The sequence below is a fragment of the Lucilia sericata genome, unplaced genomic scaffold (assembly GCF_015586225.1).
Source record: "Lucilia sericata isolate MDLA Ls3-8-SP2 unplaced genomic scaffold, ASM1558622v1 Contig000601F_arrow, whole genome shotgun sequence".
Taxonomy (NCBI): domain Eukaryota; kingdom Metazoa; phylum Arthropoda; class Insecta; order Diptera; family Calliphoridae; genus Lucilia; species Lucilia sericata.
Window position 1 is genome coordinate 185,617 of NW_023994608.1, and position 26,447 is coordinate 212,063.

Below are 26,447 nucleotides of genomic sequence, written 5' to 3' on the forward strand. Positions count from 1 at the left end.
TATAGACTAGACTATCGACTAGACTATAGACTAGACTATAGACTTGACTATAGGCTAGACTATAGACTTGACTATAGATTATAATATAGACTATACTATAGACTAGACTATAGACTAGACTACAGACTAGACTATAGACTAGACTATAGACTAGACTACAGACTAGACTATAGACTAGACTATAGACTGGACTATAGACTAGACTATAGACCAGACCATAGACTAGACTATAGACTAGACTACAGACTAGACTATAGACAAGACTTTAGACTAGACTATAGACTAGACTATACACTAGACTATATACTAGACTATAGACTAGACTATAGGCTAGACTATAGGCTAGACTATAAACTAGACTATAGACTACACTATAAACTAGACTATAGACTAGACTATAGACTAGACTATAGACTAGACTATAGACTAGACTATAGACTAGACTATAGACTAGACTATAGACTAGACTATAGACTATAGACTAGACTATAAGACTAGATTATAGACTAGACTATAGACTAGATTATAGACTAGACTATAGACTAGATTAAAGACTAGACTATAGACAAGACTTCAGACTAGACTAACGACTAGACTACAGGCTAGACTAAAGACTAGACTATAGACTATCGACTAGACTATAAACTAGACTATAGACTAGACTATAGACTAGACTATAGACTAGACTATAGATTAGACTATAGACTAGACTATAGACTAGACTATAGACTAGACTAGACTATAGATTAGACTATAGACTAGACTATAGATTAGACTATAGACTAGACTATAGACTAGACTATAGACTAGACTATAGATTAGACTATAGACTAGACTATAGACTAGACTATAGACTAGACTATAGACTAGACTATAGACTAGACTATAGACTAGACTATAGACTAGACTATAGACTAGACTATAGACTAGACTATAGACTAGACTATAGACTAGACTATAGACTAGACTATAGACTAGACTATAGACTAGACTATAGACTAGACTATAGACTAGACTATAGACTTGACTATAGACTTGACTATAGACTAGACTATAGACTAGACTATAGACTAGACTATAGACTAGACTATAGACTAGACTATAGACTAGACTATAGACTAGACTATAGACTAGACTATAGACTAGACTATAGACTAGACTATAGACTAGACTACAGACTAGACTTTAGACTAGACTTTAGACTAGACTTTAGACTAGACTTTAGACTAGACTATAGACTATAGACTAGACTATAGACTAGACTATAGACTAGACTATAGACTAGACTATAAGACTAGATTATAGACTAGACTATAGACTAGATTAAAGACTAGACTATAGACAAGACTTCAGGACTAGACTAACGACTAGACTACAGGCTAGACTAAAGACTAGACTATAGACTAGGACTATCGACTAGACTATAAACTAGACTATAGACTAGACTATAGACTAGACTATAGACTAGACTATAGATTAGACTATAGACTAGATTATAGACTAGACTATAGACTAGACTATAGACTAGACTAGACTATAGATTAGACTATAGACTAGACTATAGATTAGACTATAGACTAGACTATAGACTAGACTATAGATTAGACTATAGAGTAGTTTATAGACTAGACTATAGACTAGACTATAGACTATACTATAGACTAGACTATAGACTAGACTATAGACTAGACTATAGACTAGACTATAGACTAGACTATAGACTAGACTATAGACTAGACTATAGACTAGACTATAGACTAGACTATAGACTAGACTATAGACTAGACTATAGACTAGACTATAGACTAGACTATAGACTAGATATAGACTAGACTATAGACTAGACTATAGACTAGACTATAGACTAGACTGTAGACTAGACTATAGACTAGACTATAGACTAGGACTATAGACTAGACTATAGACTAGACTATAGACTAGACTATAGACTAGACTATAGACTAGACTATAGACTATAGACTAGACTATAGACTAGACTATAGACTAGACTATAGACTAGACTATAGACTAGACTATAGACTAGACTATAGACCAGACTATAGACTAGACTATAGACTAGACTATAGACTAGACTATAGACTAGACTATAGACTAAACTATAGACTAGACTATAGACTAGACTATAGACTAGACTATAGACTAGACTATAGACTAGACTATAGACTAGACTATAGACGAGACTAGACTATAGACTAGACTATATACTAGACTATTTACTAGACTATAGACTAGACTATAAACTAGACTATAGACTAAACTATAGACTAGACTATAGACTAGACTATAGACTAGACTATAGACTAGACTATAGACTAGACTATAGACTAGACTATGGACTAGATTATAGACTAGACTATAGACTAGACTATAGACTTGACTATAGACTAGACTAGATTATAGACTAGACTATATACTAGACTATAAACTAGACTATAGACTAGATTTTATAGTCGAATCTATAGTTATTCTAGTCTATAGTCTATTATAGTTCATTGTTAATGCGTAAATTTTACTACGATCATTTTACTACAAGATCATTCATTATCTTTCTCTACTTTTGTGTAATTTTTTTGGTAAAAAAATAATAGATCTTAAGACAATCTACGCTATATACATTATTTATATTGACGTCAATGCTTTGTGTACAAGATTTTGTAGCTTTTTTTGCTGATAATTTTTGTTATTGTAGTAGTTACTTTTTATCTATTGTTAACTTAGAAAACAGCAACTTAGAAAAGCAATTCTAAAACACATTTTGAATCTATAATTTCAAAATAAAGCAAAACCAGAAAAAAATCTAAATGCATTTCTTTCCCACATTGTTTTTCTTTGCAGCCCTCTGGTTGGCGTAAGATACGCAATATAGTACAATGGACTCCCTTCTTTCAAACATACAAAAAGCAGCGCTATCCCTGGGTTCAATTGGCCGGACATCAGGGAAATTTCAAGGCAGGACCCGAACAGGGTACAGTGTTGAAGAAATTATGTCCCAAGGAGGAGGATTGTTTTCATATACTAATGAAAGATGTTTTAAGACCCTATGTCCCGGAATATAAGGGTCAAGTTACCAGTGAAGATGGAGAGTGTAAGTTTTGTTCTCACACATTCTAAAACTCGGAATTAATACTAATTAAAACTTCTCGCTTTAGTATACCTCCAATTACAAGATCTATTAAGTGATTTCTATCAGCCCTGTGTTATGGATTGTAAAATCGGCGTACGCACCTATTTGGAGGAGGAATTGTCGAAGGCCAAGGAGAAACCCAAATTGCGCAAAGATATGTATGAGAAAATGATACAATTGATCCGAATGCTCCCAGTGATGATGAGCACAAGGCCAAGGGTGTAACTAAGCCCCGCTATATGGTCTGGCGTGAGACTATTCCAGCACGGCCACATTGGGCTTTCGCATAGAGGTGAGTTTTATTGCGAAGTTTTCAAAGAGTTTCAACTAAATTTGTATATTTTTATAGGGCATTAAGAAAAGCGATGGCACCAGTTCGAAAGATTTTAAGACAACGAAATCTCGTGAGCAATCAAGTCAGCTTTCGTGAGTTTATAAGTGGTTTTCCACATGCAATGGTGAGTAAATGAAATAAACTTTAGACCAGAGAATAGAACAGAAAAAGAATAGAGCTAGAGCAGACCTAGAACAGAACTATAACAGAACTATAACAGACTATAACAGAACTAGAACAGAACTATAACAGAACTATAACAGAACTCGACAACTAGAACACTAGAACAGAACTAGAACAGAACTAGAACAGAACTAGAACAGAACTAGAATAACTAGAACACTAGACAACTAGAACAACTAGAACAGAACTAGAACAGAACTAGAAAAGAACTAAACAGAACTAGAACAGAACTAGAAAGAACTAGAACAGAACTAGAACAGAACTAGAAACAGAACTAGAACAGAACTAGAACAGAACTAGAACAGAACTAGAACAGAACTAACAGAACTAGAACAGAACTAGAACAGAACTAGAACAGAACTAGAACAGAACTAGAACAGAACTAGAACACTAGAACAACTAGAACAGAACTAGAACAGAACTAGAACAGAACTAGAACAGAACTAGAACTAGAACTAGAAACAGAACTAGAACAGAACTAGAACAGAACTGAACAGAACTAGAACAGAACTAGAACAGAACTAGAACAGAACTAGAACAGAACTAGAACAGAACTAGAACAGAACTAGAACAGAACTAGAACAGAACTAGAACAGAACTAGAACAGAACTAGAATAGAACTAGAACAGAACTAGAACAGAACTAGAACAGAATTGGAACAGAACTAGAACAGAACTAGAACAGAACTGGAACAGAACTAGAACAGAACTAGAACAGAACTAGAACAGATCTAGAACAGAACTAGAACAGAACTAGAACAGAACTAGAACAGAACTAGAACAGAACTAGAACAGAACTAGAAAAAACTAGAACAGAACTAGAACAGAACTAGAACAGAACTGAACAGAACTAGAACAGAACTAGAACAGAACTAGAACTGAACTAGAACAGAACTAGAACAGAACTAGAACAGAACTAGAACAGAACTAGAACAGAACTAGAACAGAACTAGAACAGAACTAGAACAGAACTAGAACAGAACTAAACAGAACAGAACTAGAACAGAACTAGAACAGAACTAGAACAGAACTAGAACAGAACAGAACTAGAACAGAACTAGAACAGAACTAGAACAGAACTAGAACAGAACTAGAACAGAACTAGAACAGAACTAGAACAGAACTAGAACAGAACTAGAACAGAACTAGAACAGAACTAGAACAGAACTAGAACAGAACTAGAACAGAACTAGAACAGAACTAGAACAGAACTAGAACAGAACTAGAACAGAACTAGAACTAGAACAGAATTGGAACAGAACTAGAACAGAACTAGAACAGAACTGGAACAGAACTAGAACAGAACTAGAACAGAACTAGAACAGAACTAGAACAGAACTAGAACAGAACTAGAACAGAACTAGAACAAAACTAGAACAGAACTAGAACAGAACTAGAACAGAACTAGAACAGAACTAGAACAGAACAGAACAGAACAGAACTAGAACAGAACTGGAACAGAACTAGAACAGAACTAGAACAGAACTAGAACAAACTAGAACAGAACTAGAACAGAACTAGAACAGAACTAGAACAGAACTAGAACAGAACTAGAACAGAACTAGAACAGAACTAGAACAGAACTAGAACAGAACTAGAACAGAACTAGAAAGAACTAGAACAAACAGAACTAGAACAGAAAGAACAGAACTAGAACAGAACTAGAACAGAACTAGAACAGAACAGAACTAGAACAGAACTAGAACAGAACTAGAACAGAACTAGAACAGAACTAGAACAGAACTAGAACAGAACTAGAACAGAACTAGAACAGAACTAGAACAGAACTAGAACAGAACTAGAACAGAACTAGAACAGAACTAGAACAGAACTAGAACAGAACTAGAACAGAACTAGAACAAACTAGAACAGAACTAGAACAGAACTAGAACAGAACTAGAACAGAACTAGAACAGAACTAGAACAGAACTAGAACAGAACTAGAACAGAACTAGAACAGAACTAGAACAGAACTAGAACAGAACTAGAACAGAACTAGAACAGAACTAGAACAGAACTAGAACAGAACTAGAACAGAACTAGAACAGAACTAGAACAGAACTAGAACAGAACTAGAACAGAACTAGAACAGAACTAGAACAGAACTAGAACAGAACTAGAACAGAACTAGAACAGAACTAGAACAGAACTAGAACAGAACTAGAACAGAACTAGAACTAGAACAGAACTAGAACAGAACTAGAACAGAACTAGAACAGAACTAGAACTAGAACAGAACTAGAACAGAACTAGAACAGAACTTGAACAGAACTAAAACAGAACTAAACAGAACTAGAACAGAACTGGAACATATCTAAAACAGAACTAGAACTGAACTAAAACTTAATGAATTATCTGTTTTCCATATATTTATAGGCCCGTTACATCCAACGTTACGTGCTATACGTGCCACCCTCGAATGTTCAGACTTCTTTCGCAGTCACGAAGTTATCGGCTCTTCTCTGCTCTTTGTACACGATCGCAAGCAGGCCAATGTCTGGTTGATAGATTTTGCCAAAACAGTTCTATTGCCAGAAAACCACTACATTGATCATGCCAGTACCTGGAAGGTGGGCAATCATGAAGATGGTTGATAGGCATCAATAATCTCATAGATATATTTACCGAATTGGAAATGGAAATAAATACCATAACCGACTCATCAACAGCATCTTCCACTTCATTAAACCCCTTACTGGATCATCGCCAGCCTCACTGTCACCGAAAAGAAGAACAAGTGAAACGAATTTGGGGAGAAGGAACAACAGGAGGAGGCCCAGGGTGAAAATATTTTAGAGCAGCAGAACCAGAACAAATAGTTAAAGACGAACATAAAGAGGCCTTTGCAGGAGCCACAGGAAATAAAAATATTTTTATATTTTTTTTTTGGTATTTTTTTTTTTATTTAAAAAAATATATATTTTTATAATTTAAAGCAAAAATATTAAAACCTATATTTATATATATTAATAAGTTTAAAACAAAAACAAACAATTGCTAAGCACTTTAAAGACTGAAATTTAGTAATTTATTATTTTTCTTTTAGTTTTATTAATTTTATTATTATTACTATATACTTTTAAATAATATTAATAATTTGCTTAATATTTTTAATTTTTTATTTTTAATTTTTATTTGTTGTTTGTTTTTATTTGCGTTTAGTTTTATTTTATAGTAATTTTTTTCCTAATACATAATTTCCTTAGTATTTTTTTAAACATTTATTTTATTTAAATTTAGCTTAAAAATTATCAAAAATATTCTAAACAAAATAATTTTATTATTTAAATAATTTTTAGAATTTAAGTTAATTTTCCATTCAAAAAAAGAAGAAATTTCAAACAAAAAAACTTTAAATTATACTAATAAATATTAAATATTAAATATTAAATTTTAATCTTAAAAACAAAAGACGAAAAAGAAATTTATTTCATAAAGTGCTAGTGATAAAGCAGTGTCAAGAAAGGTTTGTGTTTGTGATAAACTGGTAGATAAAACAGTTGTACAGAAATACTTCATTTTATATTGCCGACTTTAGGGAGCTGTATAGTTACAGTGGGTAAATAAATGGTGTCGGAAGGACCATTTTATTTTAGTTTTTCTTTTTTATAAATTTTCATTGACTACTTTATACTCTGTGTCAGTTTTCTATTATAATTTCTATTAAAACTTTATACATTCACATTTCTGTTGCTTCAGTTTAAATATATGTTGCTGTCTAAAGCATATTGCTCTACATCTAAAATGCCAATTAAATTTCTAAGGTTTTTAAACATATGTCTATATTTCAGTATTAATTCTAATGGAAACCCAACATAAACTAAAAACAACATGAATCTATAGAAAATAAAGTTTCAAAACATTACAACTTTTAACATTTCTGCAGATTTTTTGCTCAAACTTCCCTCCTGCACTGCAAATACATTACTAACTCTACAAAAAAGCAAAAAAGATTTAACATTTTTAATAATATGTTTTGCAGATTTTCCAGGAAAAATTTATTAAATTGATATTTCAACATAATAAACGTTGGCAAGCATATATAAAAATTACAACTTTTAAATTGCCATAAACTTTATGCAAAGTTTACCTTTGGTAAGCAAATGGTAATTATTTTAATTATTTAATCAGCTTATAAATGTTAATTCACTAAAAAGTTAATGCAAATGTAAACATACAGTGGATTGCAATGCGGTATGGAATAGCCATGAACTGACAACTAACTCTATATGGACTATTGACAAAAGTATACTAACTTACAGACTAAACTATACACAAGGTTTTAGACTAGACTATACTCTAGACTATAAACAAACTATAGCCTAGACAATAGATAAACTGTTGACTATAGACAAGTTCCGCTCTAGTTCAATTATATGTATGTATGTTGGCGTATGGGTGATATTCAACTTTCAATAAATTAAATAATAATCATACGCCCTGTATTGCTCAAAACTGTTCTCAGTAGTAGTTAAGTTCTAGTTTAATTCTAGTTCAGTTCTATTTCAGTTCTATTTCAGTTCTACTTCAGTTCTAGTTCTAGTTGTGTTCCAGTTGTGTTCTAGTTCTGTTCTAGTTCTGTTCTAGTTCTGTTCTAGTTCTGTTCTAGTTCTGTTCTAGTTCTGTTCTAGTTCTGTTCTAGTTCTGTTCTAGTTCTGTTCTAGTTCTGTTCTAGTTCTGTTCTAGTTCTGTTCTAGTTCTGTTCTAGTTCTGTTCTAGTTCTGTTCTAGTTCTGTTCTAGTTCTGTTCTAGTTCTGTTCTAGTTCTGTTCTAGTTCTGTTCTAGTTCTGTTCTAGTTCTTTCTAGTTCTGTTCTAGTTCTGTTCTAGTTCTGTTCTAGTTCTGTTCTAGTTCTGTTCTAGTTCTGTTCTAGTCTGTTCTAGTTCTGTTCTAGTTCTGTTCTAGTTCTGTTCTAGTTCTGTTCTAGTTCTGTTCTAGTTTCTGTTCTAGTTCTGTTCTAGTTCTGTTAGTTCTGTTCTAGTTCTGTTCTAGTTCTGTTCTAGTTCTGTTCTAGTTCTGTTCTAGTTCTGTTCTAGTTCTGTTCTAGTTCTGTTCTAGTTCTGTTCTAGTTCTGTTCTAGTTCTGTTCTAGTTCTGTTCTAGTTCTGTTCTAGTTCTGTTCTAGTTCTGTTCTAGTTCTGTTCTAGTTCTGTTCTAGTTCTGTTCTAGTTTTCTAGTACTGTTCTAGTTCTGTTCTAGTTCTGTTCTAGTTCTGTTCTAGTTCTGTTCTGTCTTTCTAGTTCTGTTCTAGTTCTGTTCTAGTTCTGTTCTAGTTCTGTTCTAGTTCTGTTCTAGTCTGTTCTAGTTCTGTTCTAGTTCTGTTCTAGTTCTGTTCTAGTTCTGTTCTAGTTCTGTTCTAGTTCTGTTCTAGTTCTGTTCTAGTTCTGTTCTAGTTCTGTTCTAGTTCTGTTCTAGTTCTGTTCTAGTTCTGTTCTAGTTCTGTTCTAGTTCTGTTCTAGTTCTGTTCTAGTTCTGTTCTAGTTTGTTCTAGTTCTGTTCTAGTTCTGTTCTAGTTCGTTCTAGTTCTGTTCTAGTTCTGTTCTAGTTCTGTTCTAGTTCTGTTCTAGTTCTGTTCTAGTTCTGTTCTAGTTCTGTTCTAGTTCTGTTCTAGTTCTGTTCTAGTGTTCTAGTTCTGTTCTAGTTCTGTTCTTTCTGTTCTAGTTCTGTTCTAGTTCTGTTCTGTTCTAGTTCTGTTCTAGTTCTGCTAGTTCTGTTCTAGTTCTGTTCTAGTTCTGTTCTAGTTCTGTTCTAGTTCTGTTCTAGTTCTGTTCTAGTTCTGTTCTAGTTCTGTTCTAGTTCTGTTCTAGTTCTGTTCTAGTTCTGTTCTAGTTCTGTTCTAGTTCTGTTCTAGTTCTTTCTAGTTCTGTTCTAGTTCTGTTCTAGTTTGTTCTAGTTCTGTTCTAGTTCTGTTCTAGTTCTGTTCTAGTTCTGTTCTAGTTCTGTTCTAGTTCTGTTCTAGTTCTGTTTAGTTCTGTTCTAGTTCTGTTCTAGTTCTGTTCTAGTTCTGTTTTAGTTCTGTTCTAGTTCTGTTCTAGTTCTGTTCTAGTTCTCTAGTTCTGTTCTAGTTCTGTTCTAGTTCTGTTCTAGCTGTTCTAGTTCTGTTCTAGTTCTGTTCTAGTTCTGTTCTAGTTCTGTTCTAGTTCTGTTCTAGTTCTGTTCTAGTTCTGTTCTAGTTCTGTTCTAGTTCTTCTAGTTTTCTAGTTCTGTTCTAGTTCTGTTCTAGTTCTGTTCTAGTTCTGTTTGTTCTAGTTCTGTTCTAGTTCTGTTTCTAGTTCTGTTCTTTAGTCTGTTATACGTTTAGTCTGTTTAGTTCTGTTCTAGTTCTGTTCTAGTTCTGTTCTAGTCTGTTCGTTCTGTTCTAGTTCTGTTCTAGTTCTGTTCTAGTTCTGTTCTAGTTCTGTTCTAGTTCTGTTCTAGTCTGTTCTAGTTCTGTTCTAGTTCTGTTCTAGTTCTGTTCTAGTTCTGTTCTAGTTCGTTCTAGTTCTGTTCTAGTTCTGTTCTAGTTCTGTTCTAGTTCTGTTCTAGTTCTGTTCTAGTTCTGTTCTAGTTCTGTTCTAGTTCTGTTCTAGTTCTGTTCTAGTTCTGTTCTAGTTCTGTTCTAGTTCTGTTCTAGTTCTGTTCTAGTTCTGTTCTAGTTCTGTTCTAGTTCTGTTCTAGTTCTAGTTCTTTTCTAGTTCTGTTCTAGTTCTGTTCTAGTTCTGTTCTAGTTCTGTCTAGTTCTGTTCTAGTTCTGTTCTAGTTCTGTTCTAGTTCTGTTCTAGTTCTGTTCTAGTTCTGTTCTAGTTCTGTTCTAGTTCTGTTCTAGTTCTGTTCTAGTTCTGTTCTAGTTCTGTTCTAGTTCTGTCTATTCTGTTCTAGTTCAGTTCTAGTTCAGTTCTAGTTCTGTTCTAGTTCTGTTCTAGTTTTGTTCTAGTTCTGTTCTAGTTCTGTTCTAGTTCTGTTCTAGTTCTGTTCTAGTTCTGTTCTAGTTCTGTTTTAGTTATGTTCTAGTTCAGTTCTAGTTCAGTTCTAGTTCTGTTCTAGTTCTGTTCTAGTTTGTTCTAGTTCTGTTCTAGTTCTGTTCTAGTTCTGTTCTAGTTCTGTTTTAGTTATGTTCTAGTTCAGTTCTACTTCAGTTCTAGTTCTGTTATAGTTCAGTTCTATTTCGGTTCTATTTCAGTTCTAGTTCAGTTATAGTTCAGTCCTAGTTCAGTTCTATTTCAGTTCTATTTCAATTCTAGTTCAATTCTAGTTCAGTTATAGTTCATTTCTAGTTCAGTTGTTTATTGCATAATTTCATGGTGTTTCCATTTTCGCTTTCCTGGCTTTAAAACTTTTTTTTTTGCCATTTTTTACAGCTTATTTTTATTATGCCTGAAAACATGTCATATCTATCACGTTAGACAAACAAATAAAAGCTGTAGCTCGATTTATAATTACAGTAGTTTTCCGATTTAACGACCATTCAATTCTATGAACATCGCATTTAACGAACAAGCTAATTTTTCCTATTGACTACCTTAAATAACGAACAAAACTGGTTTTTTGTACTCTGTTTAACGAACTAATAAAAATATTATTATTTAAATGAAGATAAAATGACATCAAAAATAACAAATAACCTAAGTTGTAGCAAAAAACTATACCGTTGTTTTAAGCGGTGCTTTTATACCCAAAACTGTAACACATTCTGGGTTCTTATTAAATTTTAGTTCGATGTAGCTATGTCCGTCCGTCCTTCAGATAATGACTTTAACGCTCAATACTCGCTTAACAATACGAGTACGCCGATGAAATTCGATACAAACATGTTCTATACTAACCTAAATCTCTAACAAATTTTATGGGAATCGGTCCATAATTGACCTTACCCTCCATATCAGGCCCCCTTAAGAAAATTACTTCAACGCTCATTACTCGTTTAAAAATACGAGTATAGCGATGAACTTCGGGAAATAACTTTAAAGCTCATGACTGAATTAAAAATACAGCGATTAAATTCGACACAAATATAGTTTGAAGGTGGGTATATAAGATTCGGAATTTTGTGTTTTGTGCTATTTTTATAAAAAAAAAGAATTAATTTTTATAAAATACATTTAAAAAATATTTTATGTCCCTATTTTTAATTATTTTACTACCAAAACCCCACGTTTTAGTTAGTACTGCATATAACGAACTTTTCAATTTTACGAACAGGCCTGACAACATATGGGTTCGTTAAATCGGAAAACTACTGTATACACTAATGATTGAATAAACCCAAAACTCCCCCTGTGTTCAGTGTTAGTTGAACTAAGTTAGTTGTTTTGTACTTTGCGCGCTAAAAATATGCAACTCTTTTGTTAAGTTTATTTTTGTTGGTGTTAAAACCTGGTGAACTGTTAGTTGCCGTGTGCAAGTAGTAAAAGTAGTTGATCATAATAATTTAGGATTTTATGTGGTTTAGTGGTCTTAAACGAAAGTGTGTCTATTGTGGTGTTTAGTTTTAACTCAGCTGTGTGTAGTTGCATTAGTGTTGCTGCAATTTGGTTAAAATTTTACTCCCAATTGGGTGTTTTCATTTTAGTTAGTTGCTATGTCTAATGTTGACAACATTTTTGGAAAATTAGTTAACAGTAAAAATATGGTTGACATAATTACCGAAATATATCCTCGAACTGTAAGATACAAAATTTTTTAAGCAAATTTCTAAAGATTTTATATTATTTGACTTTATTCAGCCCTTCTTTATCGCTGTTGTTATTAACACTACCGTTTTAATTAACCCAAATGCCATTTTAATTATGTGTTTTAACGTGTTTTATCCCCTTTTCATAGAGTAATAAAACACTTTCAAATATGTTGATATTTTCATATCCTGTTGCTTATCTACTTTATTACATGGAAATGTAGTTAAGCTTTAATGTGTTGCAAAAATAGCGTATGATAGGAATTATAAGATTAGCAGAAAGGCTTTTGAGAGATTTTGTTAATACAAAGAGAATTTTCCTTAATGCATTTTAATAAAGACAATTAATTAAGTAATTATTTTAACTATAATAGAAACTGTTATATCTATAATAGCTAAAATGATATTCATAAAATTTTAAAATTTAAAGGTATTTAGGTTTTATAGTCATAAAATTAAGAATTTTAACAAAATAAGTATGTGTCTACCCATAGATTGCTTTAAATCTGGTACACCACAACGTATGATTATTGTATACAGAAAATAAACAACAACCATACGCCACCCATAACCAAATTAAAATATGTGTTGCCATGACACAAATTAAGTTTACTTTTTTAATTTTGTTTGATATATTTTCCATATAGTATGTATATTCCTATAATTATTGGTTATTTTTGTGTAAAAAGACAAAAAAATAACATTTGCCATATGAAAACATTATGAGTTCAAATTTCCTGTTAATTAAAGCAATACTGCGACTATTAAATTTCAAATGAGAGATGTCAAAATATTGTGAGGACCAAAAGCAAAATATATGAGCAAAATATCAAAAAAATAAAACAGGGTTTAATTAATACTATTAATTATTAAAGCAGAAAAATAAAAGACGTAAGGTGATATTTAATTCGAAATAAAATAAATAACAATCATACGCCCTGTACTACTCAATACAGTTATATTTCAGTTCTAGTTCAATTCTAGTTCAGTTCTAGTTCAGTTCTAGTTCAGTTCTAGTTCAGTTCTGGTTCAGTTCTAGTTCAGTTTTAGTTTAGTTCTAGTTCAGTTCTAGTTCAGTTCTAGTTCTGTTCTAGTTCAGTTCTAGTTCAGTTCTAGTTCAGTTCTAGTTCAGTTCTAGTTCAGTTCTAGTTCAGTTCTAGTTCAGTTCTAGTTCAGTTCTAGTTCAGTTCTAGTTCAGTTCTGGTTCAGTTCTAGTTCAGTTCTAGTTCAGTTCTAGTTCAGTTCTACTTCAGTTCTAGTTCAGTTCTAGTTCAGTTCTAGTTCGTTCTAGTTCTAGTTCTAGTTCAGTTCTAGTTCAGTTCTAGTTCAGTTCTAGTTCAGTTCTAGTTCAGTTCTAGTTCAGTTCTAGTTCAGTTCTAGTTCAGTTCTAGTTCAGTTCTAGTTCAGTTCTAGTTCAGTTCTAGTTCAGTTCTAGTTCAGTTCTAGTTCAGTTCTAGTTCAGTTCTAGTTCAGTTCTAGTTCAGTTCTAGTTCAGTTCTAGTTCAGTTCTAGTTCAGTTCTAGTTCAGTTCTAGTTCAGTTCTAGTTCAGTTCAGTTCTAGTTCAGTTCTAGTTCAGTTCTAGTTCAGTTAGTCTAGTTCAGTTCTAGTTCAGTTCTAGTTCAGTTCTAGTTCAGTTCTAGTTCAGTTCTAGTTCAGTTCTAGTTCAGTTCTAGTTCAGTTCTAGTTCAGTTCTAGTTCAGTTCTAGTTCAGTTCTAGTTCAGTTCTAGTTCAGTTCTAGTTCAGTTCTAGTTCAGTTCTAGTTCAGTTCTAGTTCAGTTCTAGTTCAGTTCTAGTTCAGTTCTAGTTCAGTTCTATTTCAGTTCTATTTCAGTTCTAGTTCAGTTCTAGTTCAGTTCTAGTTCAGTTCTAGTTCAGTTCTAGTTCAGTTCTAGTTCTAGTTCATTTCTAGTTCAGTTCTAGTTCAGTTCTAGTTCAGTTCTAGTTCAGTTCTAGTTCAGTTCTAGTTCAGTTCTAGTTCAGTTCTAGTTCAGTTCTAGTTCAGTTCTAGTTCAGTTCTAGTTCAGTTCTAGTTCAGTTCTAGTTCAGTTCTAGTTCAGTTCTAGTTTAGTTTCTAGTTCAGTTCTAGTTCAATTCTAGTTCAATTCTAGTTCAGCTCTAGTTCAGTTCTAGTTCAGTTCTAGTTCAGTTCTAGTTCAGTTCTAGTTCAGTTCTAGTTCAGTTCTAGTTCAGTTCTAGTTCAGTTCTAGTTCAGTTCTAGTTCAGTTCTAGTTCAGTTCTAGTTCAGTTCTAGTTCAGTTCTAGTTCAGTTCTAGTTCAGTTCTAGTTCAGTTCTAGTTCAGTTCTAGTTCAGTTCTAGTTCAGTTCTAGTTCATTCTAGTTCAGTTCTAGTTCAGTTCTAGTTCAGTTCTAGTTCAGTTCTAGTTTCAGTTCTAGTTCAGTTCTAGTTCAGTTCTAGTTCAGTTCTAGTTCAGTTCTAGTTCAGTTCTAGTTCATTCTAGTTCAGTTCTAGTTCAGTTCTAGTTCAGTTCTAGTTCAGTTCTAGTTCAGTTCTAGTTCAGTTCTAGTCAGTTCTAGTTCGTAGTTCAGTTCTAGTTCAGTTCTAGTTCAGTTCTAGTTCAGTTTCTAGTTCAGGTTCTAGTTCAGTTCTAGTTCAGTTCTAGTTCAGTTCTAGTTCAGTTCTAGTTCAGTTCTAGTTCAGTTCTAGTTCAGTTCTAGTTCAGTTCTAGTTCAGTTCTAGTTCAGTTCTAGTTCAGTTCTAGTTCAGTTCTAGTTCAGTTCTAGTTCAGTTCTAGTTCAGTTCTAGTTCAGTTCTAGTTCAGTTCTAGTTCAGTTCTAGTTCAGTTCTAGTTCAGTTCTAGTTCAGTTCTAGTTCAGTTCTAGTTCAGTTCTAGTTCAGTTCTAGTTCAGTTCTAGTTCAGTTCTAGTTCAGTTCTAGTTCAGTTCTAGTCAGTTCTAGTTCAGTTCTAGTTCAGTTCTAGTTCAGTTCTAGTTCAGTTCTAGTTCAGTTCTAGTTCAGTTCTAGTTCAGTTCTAGTTCAGTTCAAGTTCAGTTCTAGTTCAGTTCTAGTTCAGTTCTAGTTCAGTTGTAGTTCAGTTTTAGTTCAGTTGTAGTTCAGTTTTAGTTCAGTTCTAGTTCAGTTCTAGTTCAGTTCTAGTTCAGTTCTAGTTCAGTTCTAGTTCAGTTCTAGTTCAGTTCTAGTTCAGTTCTAGTTCAGTTTAGTTCAGTTCTAGTTCAGTCTAGTCAGTTTTAGTTCAGTTCTAGTTCAGTTCTAGTTCAGTTCTAGTTCAGTTCTAGTTCAGTTTCTAGTTCAGTTCTAGTTCAGTTCTAGTTCAGTTCTAGTTCAGTTCTAGTTCAGTTCTAGTTCAGTTCTAGTTCAGTTCTAGTTCAGTTCTAGTTCAGTTCTAGTTCAGTTCTAGTTCAGTTCTAGTTCAGTTCTAGTTCAGTTCTAGTTCAGTTCTAGTTCAGTTCTAGTTCAGTTCTAGTTCAGTTCTAGTTCAGTTCTAGTTCAGTTCTAGTTCAGTTCTAGTTCAGTTCTAGTTCAGTTCTAGTTCAGTTCTAGTTCTGTTCTAGTTCTGTTCTAGTTCTGTTCTAGTTCTGTTCTAGTTCTGTTCTAGTTCTGTTCTAGTTCTGTTCTAGTTCTGTTCTAGTTCTGTTCTAGTTCTGTTCTAGTTCTGTTCTAGTTCTGTTCTAGTTCTGTTCTAGTTCAGTTCTAGTTCAGTTCTAGTTCAGTTCTAGTTCTAGTTCAGTTCTAGTTCAGTTCTAGAGTAGTTCTAATGAAGTTCTTGTTTAATCAGTATTAGTTCACTTCTTATTTATGTATGTACGTGGACGTATGTGTGATATTTAATTATCCATAAATTAAATAATAATCATACGCTCAGTAGTATTCAAAACAGCTTCAGTTCTGTCCTAGTTTAATTCTAGTTCAGTTCTGGTTGTTATGTTTCATAATTAGTTGCAACGCCAACATAGTTTTCTATTCATACTGTTGTGTACGGGTGTCTTCATTCTACTTGTCCTTGTTTTACCTTTCCCACTTCTTGCCCTTTACAATATTTATTTTTGCATATTCATTTAATTTTTTTATTCTAGAAAATTTATCATATCTATCACAACAAACAGATAGATTAAAATATTTACTCTATTTCTAATTACGCACTCAATGCCTAAACCCAGAAACTTCCCTTGTCTAGTCTATAGTCTAGTCTAGTCTAGTCTATAGTCTAGTCTATAGTCTAGTCTATAGTCTAGTCTATAGTCTAGTCTATAGTCTAGTCTATAGTCTAGTCTATAGTCTAGTCTATAGTCTAGTCTATAGTCTAGTCTATAGTCTAGTCTATAGTCTAGTCTATAGTCTAGTCTATAGTCTAGTCTATAGTCTAGTCTATAGTCTAGTCTATAGTCTAGTCTATAGTCTAGTCTATAGTCTAGTCTATAGTCTAGTCTATAGTCTAGTCTATAGTCTAGTCTAGTTAGTCTATAGTCTAGTCTATAGTCTAGTCTATAGTCTAGTCTATAGTCTAGTCTATAGTCTAGTCTATAGTCTAGTCTATAGTCTAGTCTATAGTCTAGTCTATAGTCTAGTCTATAGTCTAGTCTATAGTCTAGTCTATAGTCTAGTCTATAGTCTAGTCTATAGTCTAGTCTATAGTCTAGTCTATAGTCTAGTCTATAGTCTAGTCTATAGTCTAGTCTATAGTCTAGTCTATAGTCTAGTCTATAGTCTAGTCTATAGTCTAGTCTATAGTCTAGTCTATAGTCTAGTCTATAGTCTAGTCTATAGTCTAGTCTATAGTCTAGTCTATAGTTTTGTTTATAGTCTTGTTTATAGTCTTGTCTATAGTTATCAGTTTAATGTGTCTTATTTTCCAATGAATATTTTAAATTTTCAAAAATAAAATCCATAATTTAATAATTTAATTTATTTTAGCCGCAAGATAAGCTTAAAAATAAACAGAAAAAGAAATCACTTTGGTGACATTTATTAAATGAAACCATAAAAACAGAAATTGAATTAAATCGTTTTTTAGTTTGCTGAAGCACATCCGCAGATCAGCACCCCGTAACGTTGCGTGCTGTCGGTTCATCTTGACTGCTCTAGATTTGGCAGTCAAAATTTAAATAAATATTTAATGATATTTGCCAAAAAAAAAAAAAAAAAAAAAAAAAATACATAGACTTTTGCTGGCTACAAGCGTATCAATGAAAATTTACTTTTAAAGGGGAGTCGGTGTCGGCTGCAGGCAAGGAAATTTAAGAAGAATTTTTACATGCCAAGCACGTTTCATTTTTGTTTAGGAATTTTTGTTATTGTTGCTGGAGTTGTTGTTTGTTTAAGCCTCTAGTGGCAATGTTTTCGTATTTACCAGTTTTTGACAGCGTTTTTTCTAACAATCTAAGCTGGGGAGACGAAAAAGTAGTGACAGTCAGTCAAGGACAAATAATGTTTTTTTGCTGTAGCTGTAGGTTGTGATGTTTTTGTTGTATTTTTATTAAAAACCAATTAGTTAACCAACAGCATTAAACTTATTTTACTTCCGTTTAATGTTAAATTATATAATTTTTATTACACCAAATAATTACTTTAGCATACTTTAAGGCTTCCGCTTTTAGAAAATATTACAGCTAAAAGTATAGTACATAAGAAGTATTTTCTTTTTTTGGCAATAAATGTTTTTTTAGCCTCTTATATTTTTAAAATTTTTATGAATATTTGGTATTTTATGGCAAAATCAATATTCATGCTTGTTAACGGGCAAATGGCCATAACAAATAATTTTATGTTCAACACCAACATAAACAAAACTGTTAAACACCGCACAAACATTTCAATGATGATCAAAAAGTATTCAAAAAACAGTTTACTACAATAACAACTTTTCTGTGGCCTACTTTAAGGCAAAAAAGCAACCCTCTGGGTTTTAAGCATAAAATTATGAGAAAAGTTGTAAAAAAAGGGGGTAATAAAAATTTGTTTTTTTATATATTTTAATAATTTAAGAAAAAAAGTATTTTTGAACAAAACTGTTAAAAGGTTACTGAATTATGTTTAAGGTAAATGCTTATAAAACATAAAAATCATGACCCTGTTACCTTAGAAATACTTTTAAAGAAAAAATTAAAGTTTTACATTTTTAAAGATATAAAAATTATTTAAATTTCTCCTTTACAAAAATACCACAATAATCTCCATCATTTAGCTTCAGACAGCATAAGACAGGTAATCAAAAACCTAAAAAAAAACAAAATTATTTTTCCAAAACATGTCCATCATTTAAAGCCTCCCAAAAAAAATATTCCATTAAAATCAGCAGCGAAACTTTAAAAAACATATTTATTAAAAACAACCCACCTTAAAGTATACTTCATATTTGCATACAAAACAACTCAACAAGTATGCTCTACTTATTACCTCTTCCTACAGCTACGCATTCATGACAAAGGCAAAATACCAAGGGCATTAGTCTAAAGCAGCTGCAAAAACAAACCTCCAAAAATGTTCGTAAAAAAATATAAAAAATATTTTTTATCAAAATAGCAGCTGCTACAGCATTATTATCATCGCAGTAAATATTTTACTATTCAAATGTTTCTATGCTTTTGTTATTCATTATTTGTGTTTCAACGAAAAACAGCTGTCTATGAATATAAATTCTATTGCAGAAAATAATGTTAATAAGGTTAATGATGATGATAATTATCATTTATAGCAAATAAAATCTGACTGTTGCTGGGTAAATTATATCTCAAAATAATGAGGATTTAATAAATTTAACAGATTACAAAGACGACTAGAAAGTAGACTATAGACTAGACTACAGACTAGACTATAGACTAAACTATAGACCAGACCATTGACTAGAATAAAGACTAGACAATAGACTAGACTATAGAATAAATTATAATAAACTATAAGCTAGACTATAAACTAAACTATAGAATAGAATATAGAGTTTACTATAGACTGGGCTATAGACTAGAATATAGACTAGACTATAGACTAGAACAGACGAGACTATAGACTAGACTATAGACTAGACTATAGACTAGACTATAGTCTAGACTATAGACTAGACTATAGACTAGACTATAGACTAGACTATAGACTAGACTATACACTAGACTATAGACTAGACTATACACTAGACTATAGACTACACTATAGATTAGACTATAGACTAGACTATAGTCTAGACTATAGACTAGACTATAGATTAGACTATAGATTAGACTATAGACTAGACTATAGACTAGACTATAGTCTAGACATAGACTAGACTATAGACTAGACTATAGACTAGACTATAGACTAGACTATAGACTAGACTATAGACTAGACTATAGACTAGACTATAGACTAGACTATAGACTAGACTATAGACTAGACTATAGACTAGACTATAGACTAGACTATAGACTAGACTATAGACTAGACTATAGACTAGACTATAGACTAGACTATAGACTAGACTATAGACTATAATATAGTTTAGAATACAGACTAGACTTGACTATACACTAGACTATAAATTAGACTATAGACCAGACTATAGACCAGACTATAGACCAGACTATAGACTAGATTATAGACTAGACTATAGACTTCACTATAAATTAAGCTATAGACTAGACTGTAGGCTAAACTATATACTAGAGTATAGAATAGGCTAAAGACTAAACCCTATACTAGAATGTAGACTAACCACTCACTAGACTATAGACTAAACTATAGACTAGACTATAGACTAGACTATAGACTGGACTATACACTAGACTATAGACTAGACTATAGACTAGACTATAGACTAGACTATAGACTAGACTATAGACTAGACTATAGACTAGACTATAGACTAGACTATAGACTAGACTATAGACTAGACTATAGACTATACTATAGACTAGACTATACTGTAGTTTAGAATATAGACTAGACTAGACCAGACTATACACTAGACAATAAACTAGACTAGACTAGAGACTTCAATATTGACTAGACTAAAGGCTAAACTATGTACTAGAGTATAGAATAGGCTAAAGACTAAACCAGATACTAGACTGTATACTAACCATACAATAGACTATAGACTATACTATAGACTAGACTGTAGACTACACTATAGACTAGACTATAGTTCACATTGTAGTCTACACTATATATTAGACCATAGACTACACTATAGATTATACAATTGACTAGACTATAGACTAGGCTACTAATAAAGTCCTTTATGTATTTAATTAATTGTAGTTCAATTTAATTTATTTTAATATTAAAAAACCATGACTTTTCATTATACATTACTTATGTTATCATAACTTAATTAATACGTTGTTTTTTAATTTAATTTTTTTATACTTCAAACAATTGTTTTAACCTTATACCTCCAATAAACAAATATTATTTTGTACTTTTTCATATTTTAAATAAATTTAATTTAATAAAATGTAAACATGTCGGCACTCCTGAACAAATCAACAAACTGTAACTGACAACAGAATTATAATTGATATTAATAAAGTTTTAATTTGATTATAATTATTTTAAATTAAATTTTGTAACAAAATAAATGAATTGAATTACAAGTAGGTGTATTCGTTGTGTTAGTGTTTAGCAAGAGCAAACCTAAAGTTATGCAATATAAAATTTTATTTATTTGTTTATTTGAGTGTAATTATATAAATATTTAGTTTTCAGCATTTTCTTCTTAAATTGAGTTTGGTTTATTTGCATTTTATTCAAATTTTTTGATAAAATTATTTATATTAAAAAAATTTGCATAATTGTTTGTTTAGGTTTAAAAGCAATCTTAATTCAAAAATATTAGGATTATTTTTTTGTTTTTATAAAATTTTTGATAAATTTTAGCACTTTTTAAATATAGTATACGTTTTTATAATCTTCATTTAGAATTGTTTATTTTGATTCTTTACTTTCCAAAGTTCATTATCCTTATTTTGTTTAAACAGCCACCAATTAGCAAAAACTTAAAACTAAGCCATAAAACAAATCGAAATTTTTAATAAGCTGAAATGTCTGCAAAACAAATATTATAACTTAAACCTCAATTTAAGGAATCTACTACAACACAACATAAACTTCTTTAAATCCTCTTGTTAGAATACCACGAAAAATATTAACTTTGATGTTATTTGTTTAACAACGAACTAATTTACTTTCCACCTCCCACAACTTGGCCATTTGAAGAAGATTAATAAACAAAAAATATGAAAACAAAAATTAATGGAATTTATTTTTGTTATTTTAACAAATTAACATAAATAAACATAATTTAATGGAAATATATGTTTTTCTTCATAAATAATGCAGACAGGAGCCGGGGGAGTTCAGCGTGTCTATAATAGGACTACTGACTAGACTATAGACTAGACTATAGACTAGACTATCTACTAGACTATGGACTAGACTATAGACTAGACTATAGACTAGACTATGGACTAGACTATAGACTAGACTATAGACTAGACTATAGACTAGACCAGAAAGAAGAAAACAACACACTTGATTATAGACCAGACTATTGACTAGACTATAGAATAGACTAGACTATAGACTAGACTATAGACTAGACTATAGACTAGACTATAGACTAGACTATAGACTAGACTATAGACTAGACTATAGACTAGACTATAGACTAGACTATAGACTAGACTATAGACTAGACTATAGACTAGACTATAGACTAGACTATAGACTAGACTATAGACTAGACTATAGACTAGACCATAGACTAGACTATGGACTAGACTATAGACTAGACTATAGACTAGACTATAGACTAGACTATAGACTAGACTATAGACAAGACTATAGGCAAGACTATAGACAAGACTATAGACAAGACTATAGACTAGACTATAGACTAGACTATAGACTAGACTATAGACTAGACTATAGACTAGACTATAGACTAGACTATAGACTAGACTATAGACTAGACTATAGACTGTAGACTAGACTATAGACTAGACTATAGACTAGACTATAGATTAGACTATAGACTAGACTATAGACTAGACTATAGACTAGACTATAGACTAGACTATAGACTAGACTATAGACTAGACTATAGACTAGACTATAGACTAGACTATAGACTAGACTATAGACTAGACTATAGACTAGACTATAGACTAGACTATAGACTAGACTACAGACTAGACTATAGACTAGACTATAGACTAGACTATAGAGTAGACTATAGACTAGACTATAGACTAGACTATAGACTAGACTATAGACTAGACTATAGACTAGACTATAGACTAGACTATAGACTAGACTATAGAGTAGACATAGACTAGACTAGACTAGACTATAGACTAGACTATAGACTAGACTATAGACTAGACTATAGACTAGACTATAGACTAGACTATAGACTAACTATAGACTAGACTATAGACTAGACTATAGACTAGACTATAGACTAGACTATAGACTAAGACTATAGACTAGACTATAGACTAGACTATAGACTAGACTATAGACTAGACTATAGACTAGACTATAGACTAGACAAGCTAGACTATAGACTAGACTATAGACTAGAATATATAGACTAGACTATAGACTAGACTATAGACTAGACTATAGACTAGACTATAGACTAGACTATAGACTAGACCATAGACTAGACTATAGACTAGACTATAGACTAGACTATAGACTAGACTATAGACTAGACTATAGACTAGACTATAGACTAGACTATAGACTAGACTATAGACTAGACTATAGACTAGACTATAGACTAGACTATAGACTAGACTATAGACTAGACTATAGACTAGACTATAGACTAGACTATAGACTAGACTATAGACTAGACTATAGACTAGACTATAGACTAGACTAGACTATACTATAGACTAGACTATAGACTAGACTATAGACTAGACTATAGACTAGACTATAGACTAGACTATAGACTAGACTATAGACTAGACTATAGACTAGACTATAGACTAGACTATAGACTAGACTATAGACTAGACTATAGACTAGACTATAGACTAGACTATAGACTAGACTATAGACTAGACTATAGACTAGACTATAGACTAGACTTTAGACTAGACTATAGACTAGACTATAGACTATAGACTAGACTATAGACTAGACTATAGACTAGACTATAGACTAGACTATAGACTAGACTATAGACTAGACTATAGACTAGACTATAGACTAGACTATAGACTAGACTATAGACTAGACTATAGACTAGACTATAGACTAGACTATAGACTAGACTATAGACTAGACTATAGACTAGACTATAGACTAGACTATAGACTAGACTATAGACTAGACTATAGACTAGGCTATAGACTAGACTATAGACTAGACTATAGACTAGACTATAGACTAGACTATAGACTAGACTATAGACTAGACTATAGACTAGACTATAGACCACACTATAGACTAGACCACACTATAGACTAGACCAGACTATAGACTAGACCAGACTATAGACTAGACCAGACTATAGACTAGACCAGACTATAGACTAGACCGGAATATAGACTAGACTATAGATTAGGCTATATATTAGACTATAGACTTGACTATAGACTGGACTATAGACTAGACTATAGACTAGACTATAGACTAGACTATAGACTAGACCATAGACTAGACTATAGACTAGACTATAGACTAGACTATAGACTAGACTATAGACTAGACTATAGACTAGACTATAGACTAGACCATAGACTAGACTATAGACTAGACTATAGACTAGACTATAGACTAGACTATAGACTAGACTTTAGACTAGACTATAGACTAGATTTTAGACTAGACTATACACTAGGCTAAAGACTACCGTTAATATTAATATTATTTATTGATATACATTTTGTATTTGTTAACCCTCCATAGCTCCATTACGCATACACAAGTTATCCATCATTCTTAATCATTGTCAATACATACATACATACATATGTGTGTGACTGTTGTCTGTGTATGAGTGTTTCACTTCATACGCAAAATATAAAGAAAAACATAAATATTAAAAAATTACAACCTATTATGTACTTGCAAATATAATCTGTAATATTTCATAATTTCATATTTAACAAACTCAAATGTACAAATATATGTAAACAGGAAAAAAATCCTTGTAAAACAAATACATTCATACACACACATTCATAGATGCATGTTTGTATTGTCAAGTTACTTATATATTGACATAAAGTGTATAAATATTAATATTTATGTTTCACTTTTATGAATATTGAAAAAAGGATAATCAAATGTGAGGAATAAAAAAGTAAAAATAAATGGGTGAAAATAATGAGAGAAATATGGCAAGGAACAGGGAAAAATAACAGCAGCTTCAAGTAGTTTGAAAACTGAAAATATATAAATAATAAAAAATATTTCAAGATTTCCCGAGCGTATGATTTGTTATAAAGATTGGTCCTCAAATTACTTTTTTTAAATTCTCCACAAAAGCAAAAAATATATTTATATTCTTCATCTTTTGCAAGTCCCTAATCTTCAGGACGTATACTTCATTTGCTTTATAATGGTCTGCTAATTACTCATAACTGCTTTTGCCTTAAATCCATAATTGCTTTTACTATAAACCTGACCAAATTATACAGAAAATGTGACTTAATTTTGAAATTTAATATTATTGAAAAACATTTATTACTGTACAATTTTAAATCATCCGTCATATTAATATGGCATTGTTATGTTTTTTTTTTTCTTTAATTGTATTTTATTACATTTTAATTAAACTGTTGCTGCGTAGTTAAAAATACATGTGTGTGTTAAAAGCAAAAAATACTTGTACATATGTATGTTTATTGGAAATATTATGTTAATTAAGTTAAATGCAAATTAAAGACAAACATATTTGCATATACATACATACATACTTACTTACATATGTATATGTATATACATATTTATATACATATATATGTACATATGTATGCATAATTGCTGTAGGTTTAATATGAGTTTTAAATACAAATTTAATTTATTGAGATATCACGCATCGGCCTATGTAAAAAATCATGAAGTGAACTACAACTAAACTAGAAATGAACAAGAACAGGTTTGAGTAATACATTGAGTATGATCATTATTTAATATATTAGGAATTAAATATCACCCATACGCCTACGTACTTTATTATGAAGTGAACTAGAACTGAACTAGAACTGAACTAGAACTGAACTAGAACTGAACTAGAACTGAACTAGAACTGAACTAGAACTGAACTAGAACTGAACTAGAACTGAACTAGAACTGAACTAGAACTGAACTAGAACTGAACTAGAACTGAACTAGAACTGAACTAGAACTGAACTAGAACTGAATGAACTAGAACTGAACTAGAACTGAACTAGAACTGAACTAGAACTGAACTAGAACTGAACTAGAACTGAACTAGAACTGAACTAGAACTGAACTAGAACTGAACTAGAACTGAACTAGAACTGAACTAGAACTGAACTAGAACTGAACTAGAACTGAACTAGAACTGAACTAGAACTGAACTAGAACTGAACTAGAACTGAACTAGAACTGAACTAGAACTGAACTAGAACTGAACTAGAACTGAACTAGAACTGAACTAGAACTGAACTAGAACTGAACTAGAACTGAACTAGAACTGAACTAGAACTGAACTAGAACTGAACTAGAACTGAACTAGAACTGAACTAGAACTGAACTAGAACTGAACTAGAACTGAACTAGAACTGAACTAGAACTGAACTAGAACTGAACTAGAACTGAACTAGAACTGAACTAGAACTGAACTAGAACTGAACTAGAACTGAACTAGAACTGAACTAGAACTGAACTAGAACTGAACTAGAACTGAACTAGAACTGAACTAGAACTGAACTAGAACTGAACTAGAACTGAACTAGAACTGAACTAGAACTGAACTAGAACTGAACTAGAACTGAACTAGAACTGAACTAGAACTGAACTAGAACTGAACTAGAACTGAACTAGAACTGAACTAGAACTGAACTAGAACTGAACTAGAACTGAACTAGAACTGAACTAGAACTGAACTAGAACTGAACTAGAACTGAACTAGACTGAACTAGAACTGAACTAGAACTGAACTAGAACTGAACTAGAACTGAACTAGAACTGAACTA

At 31.8% G+C, this 26,447-nt stretch overlaps 1 protein-coding gene across 1 annotated transcript in view; it reads left to right on the top strand.

The window, feature by feature from the left end:
- LOC119606557 (inositol-trisphosphate 3-kinase B-like) overlaps positions 1 to 6,797 on the top strand; it is a 50,786-nt gene extending 43,989 nt beyond the window's left edge. Inside the window, 9 exon segments of the mRNA XM_037960108.1 lie at positions 2,857 to 3,106; positions 3,171 to 3,320; positions 3,323 to 3,400; positions 3,403 to 3,437; positions 3,495 to 3,556; positions 3,558 to 3,603; positions 6,038 to 6,053; positions 6,056 to 6,250; positions 6,253 to 6,797. Of these exon segments, the coding sequence (XP_037816036.1) occupies positions 2,857 to 3,106; positions 3,171 to 3,320; positions 3,323 to 3,400; positions 3,403 to 3,437; positions 3,495 to 3,556; positions 3,558 to 3,603; positions 6,038 to 6,053; positions 6,056 to 6,250; positions 6,253 to 6,446 (1,026 nt within the window). The 3' untranslated portion in view covers positions 6,447 to 6,797.
- The last annotated feature ends 19,650 nt before the right edge of the window (positions 6,798 to 26,447 follow it).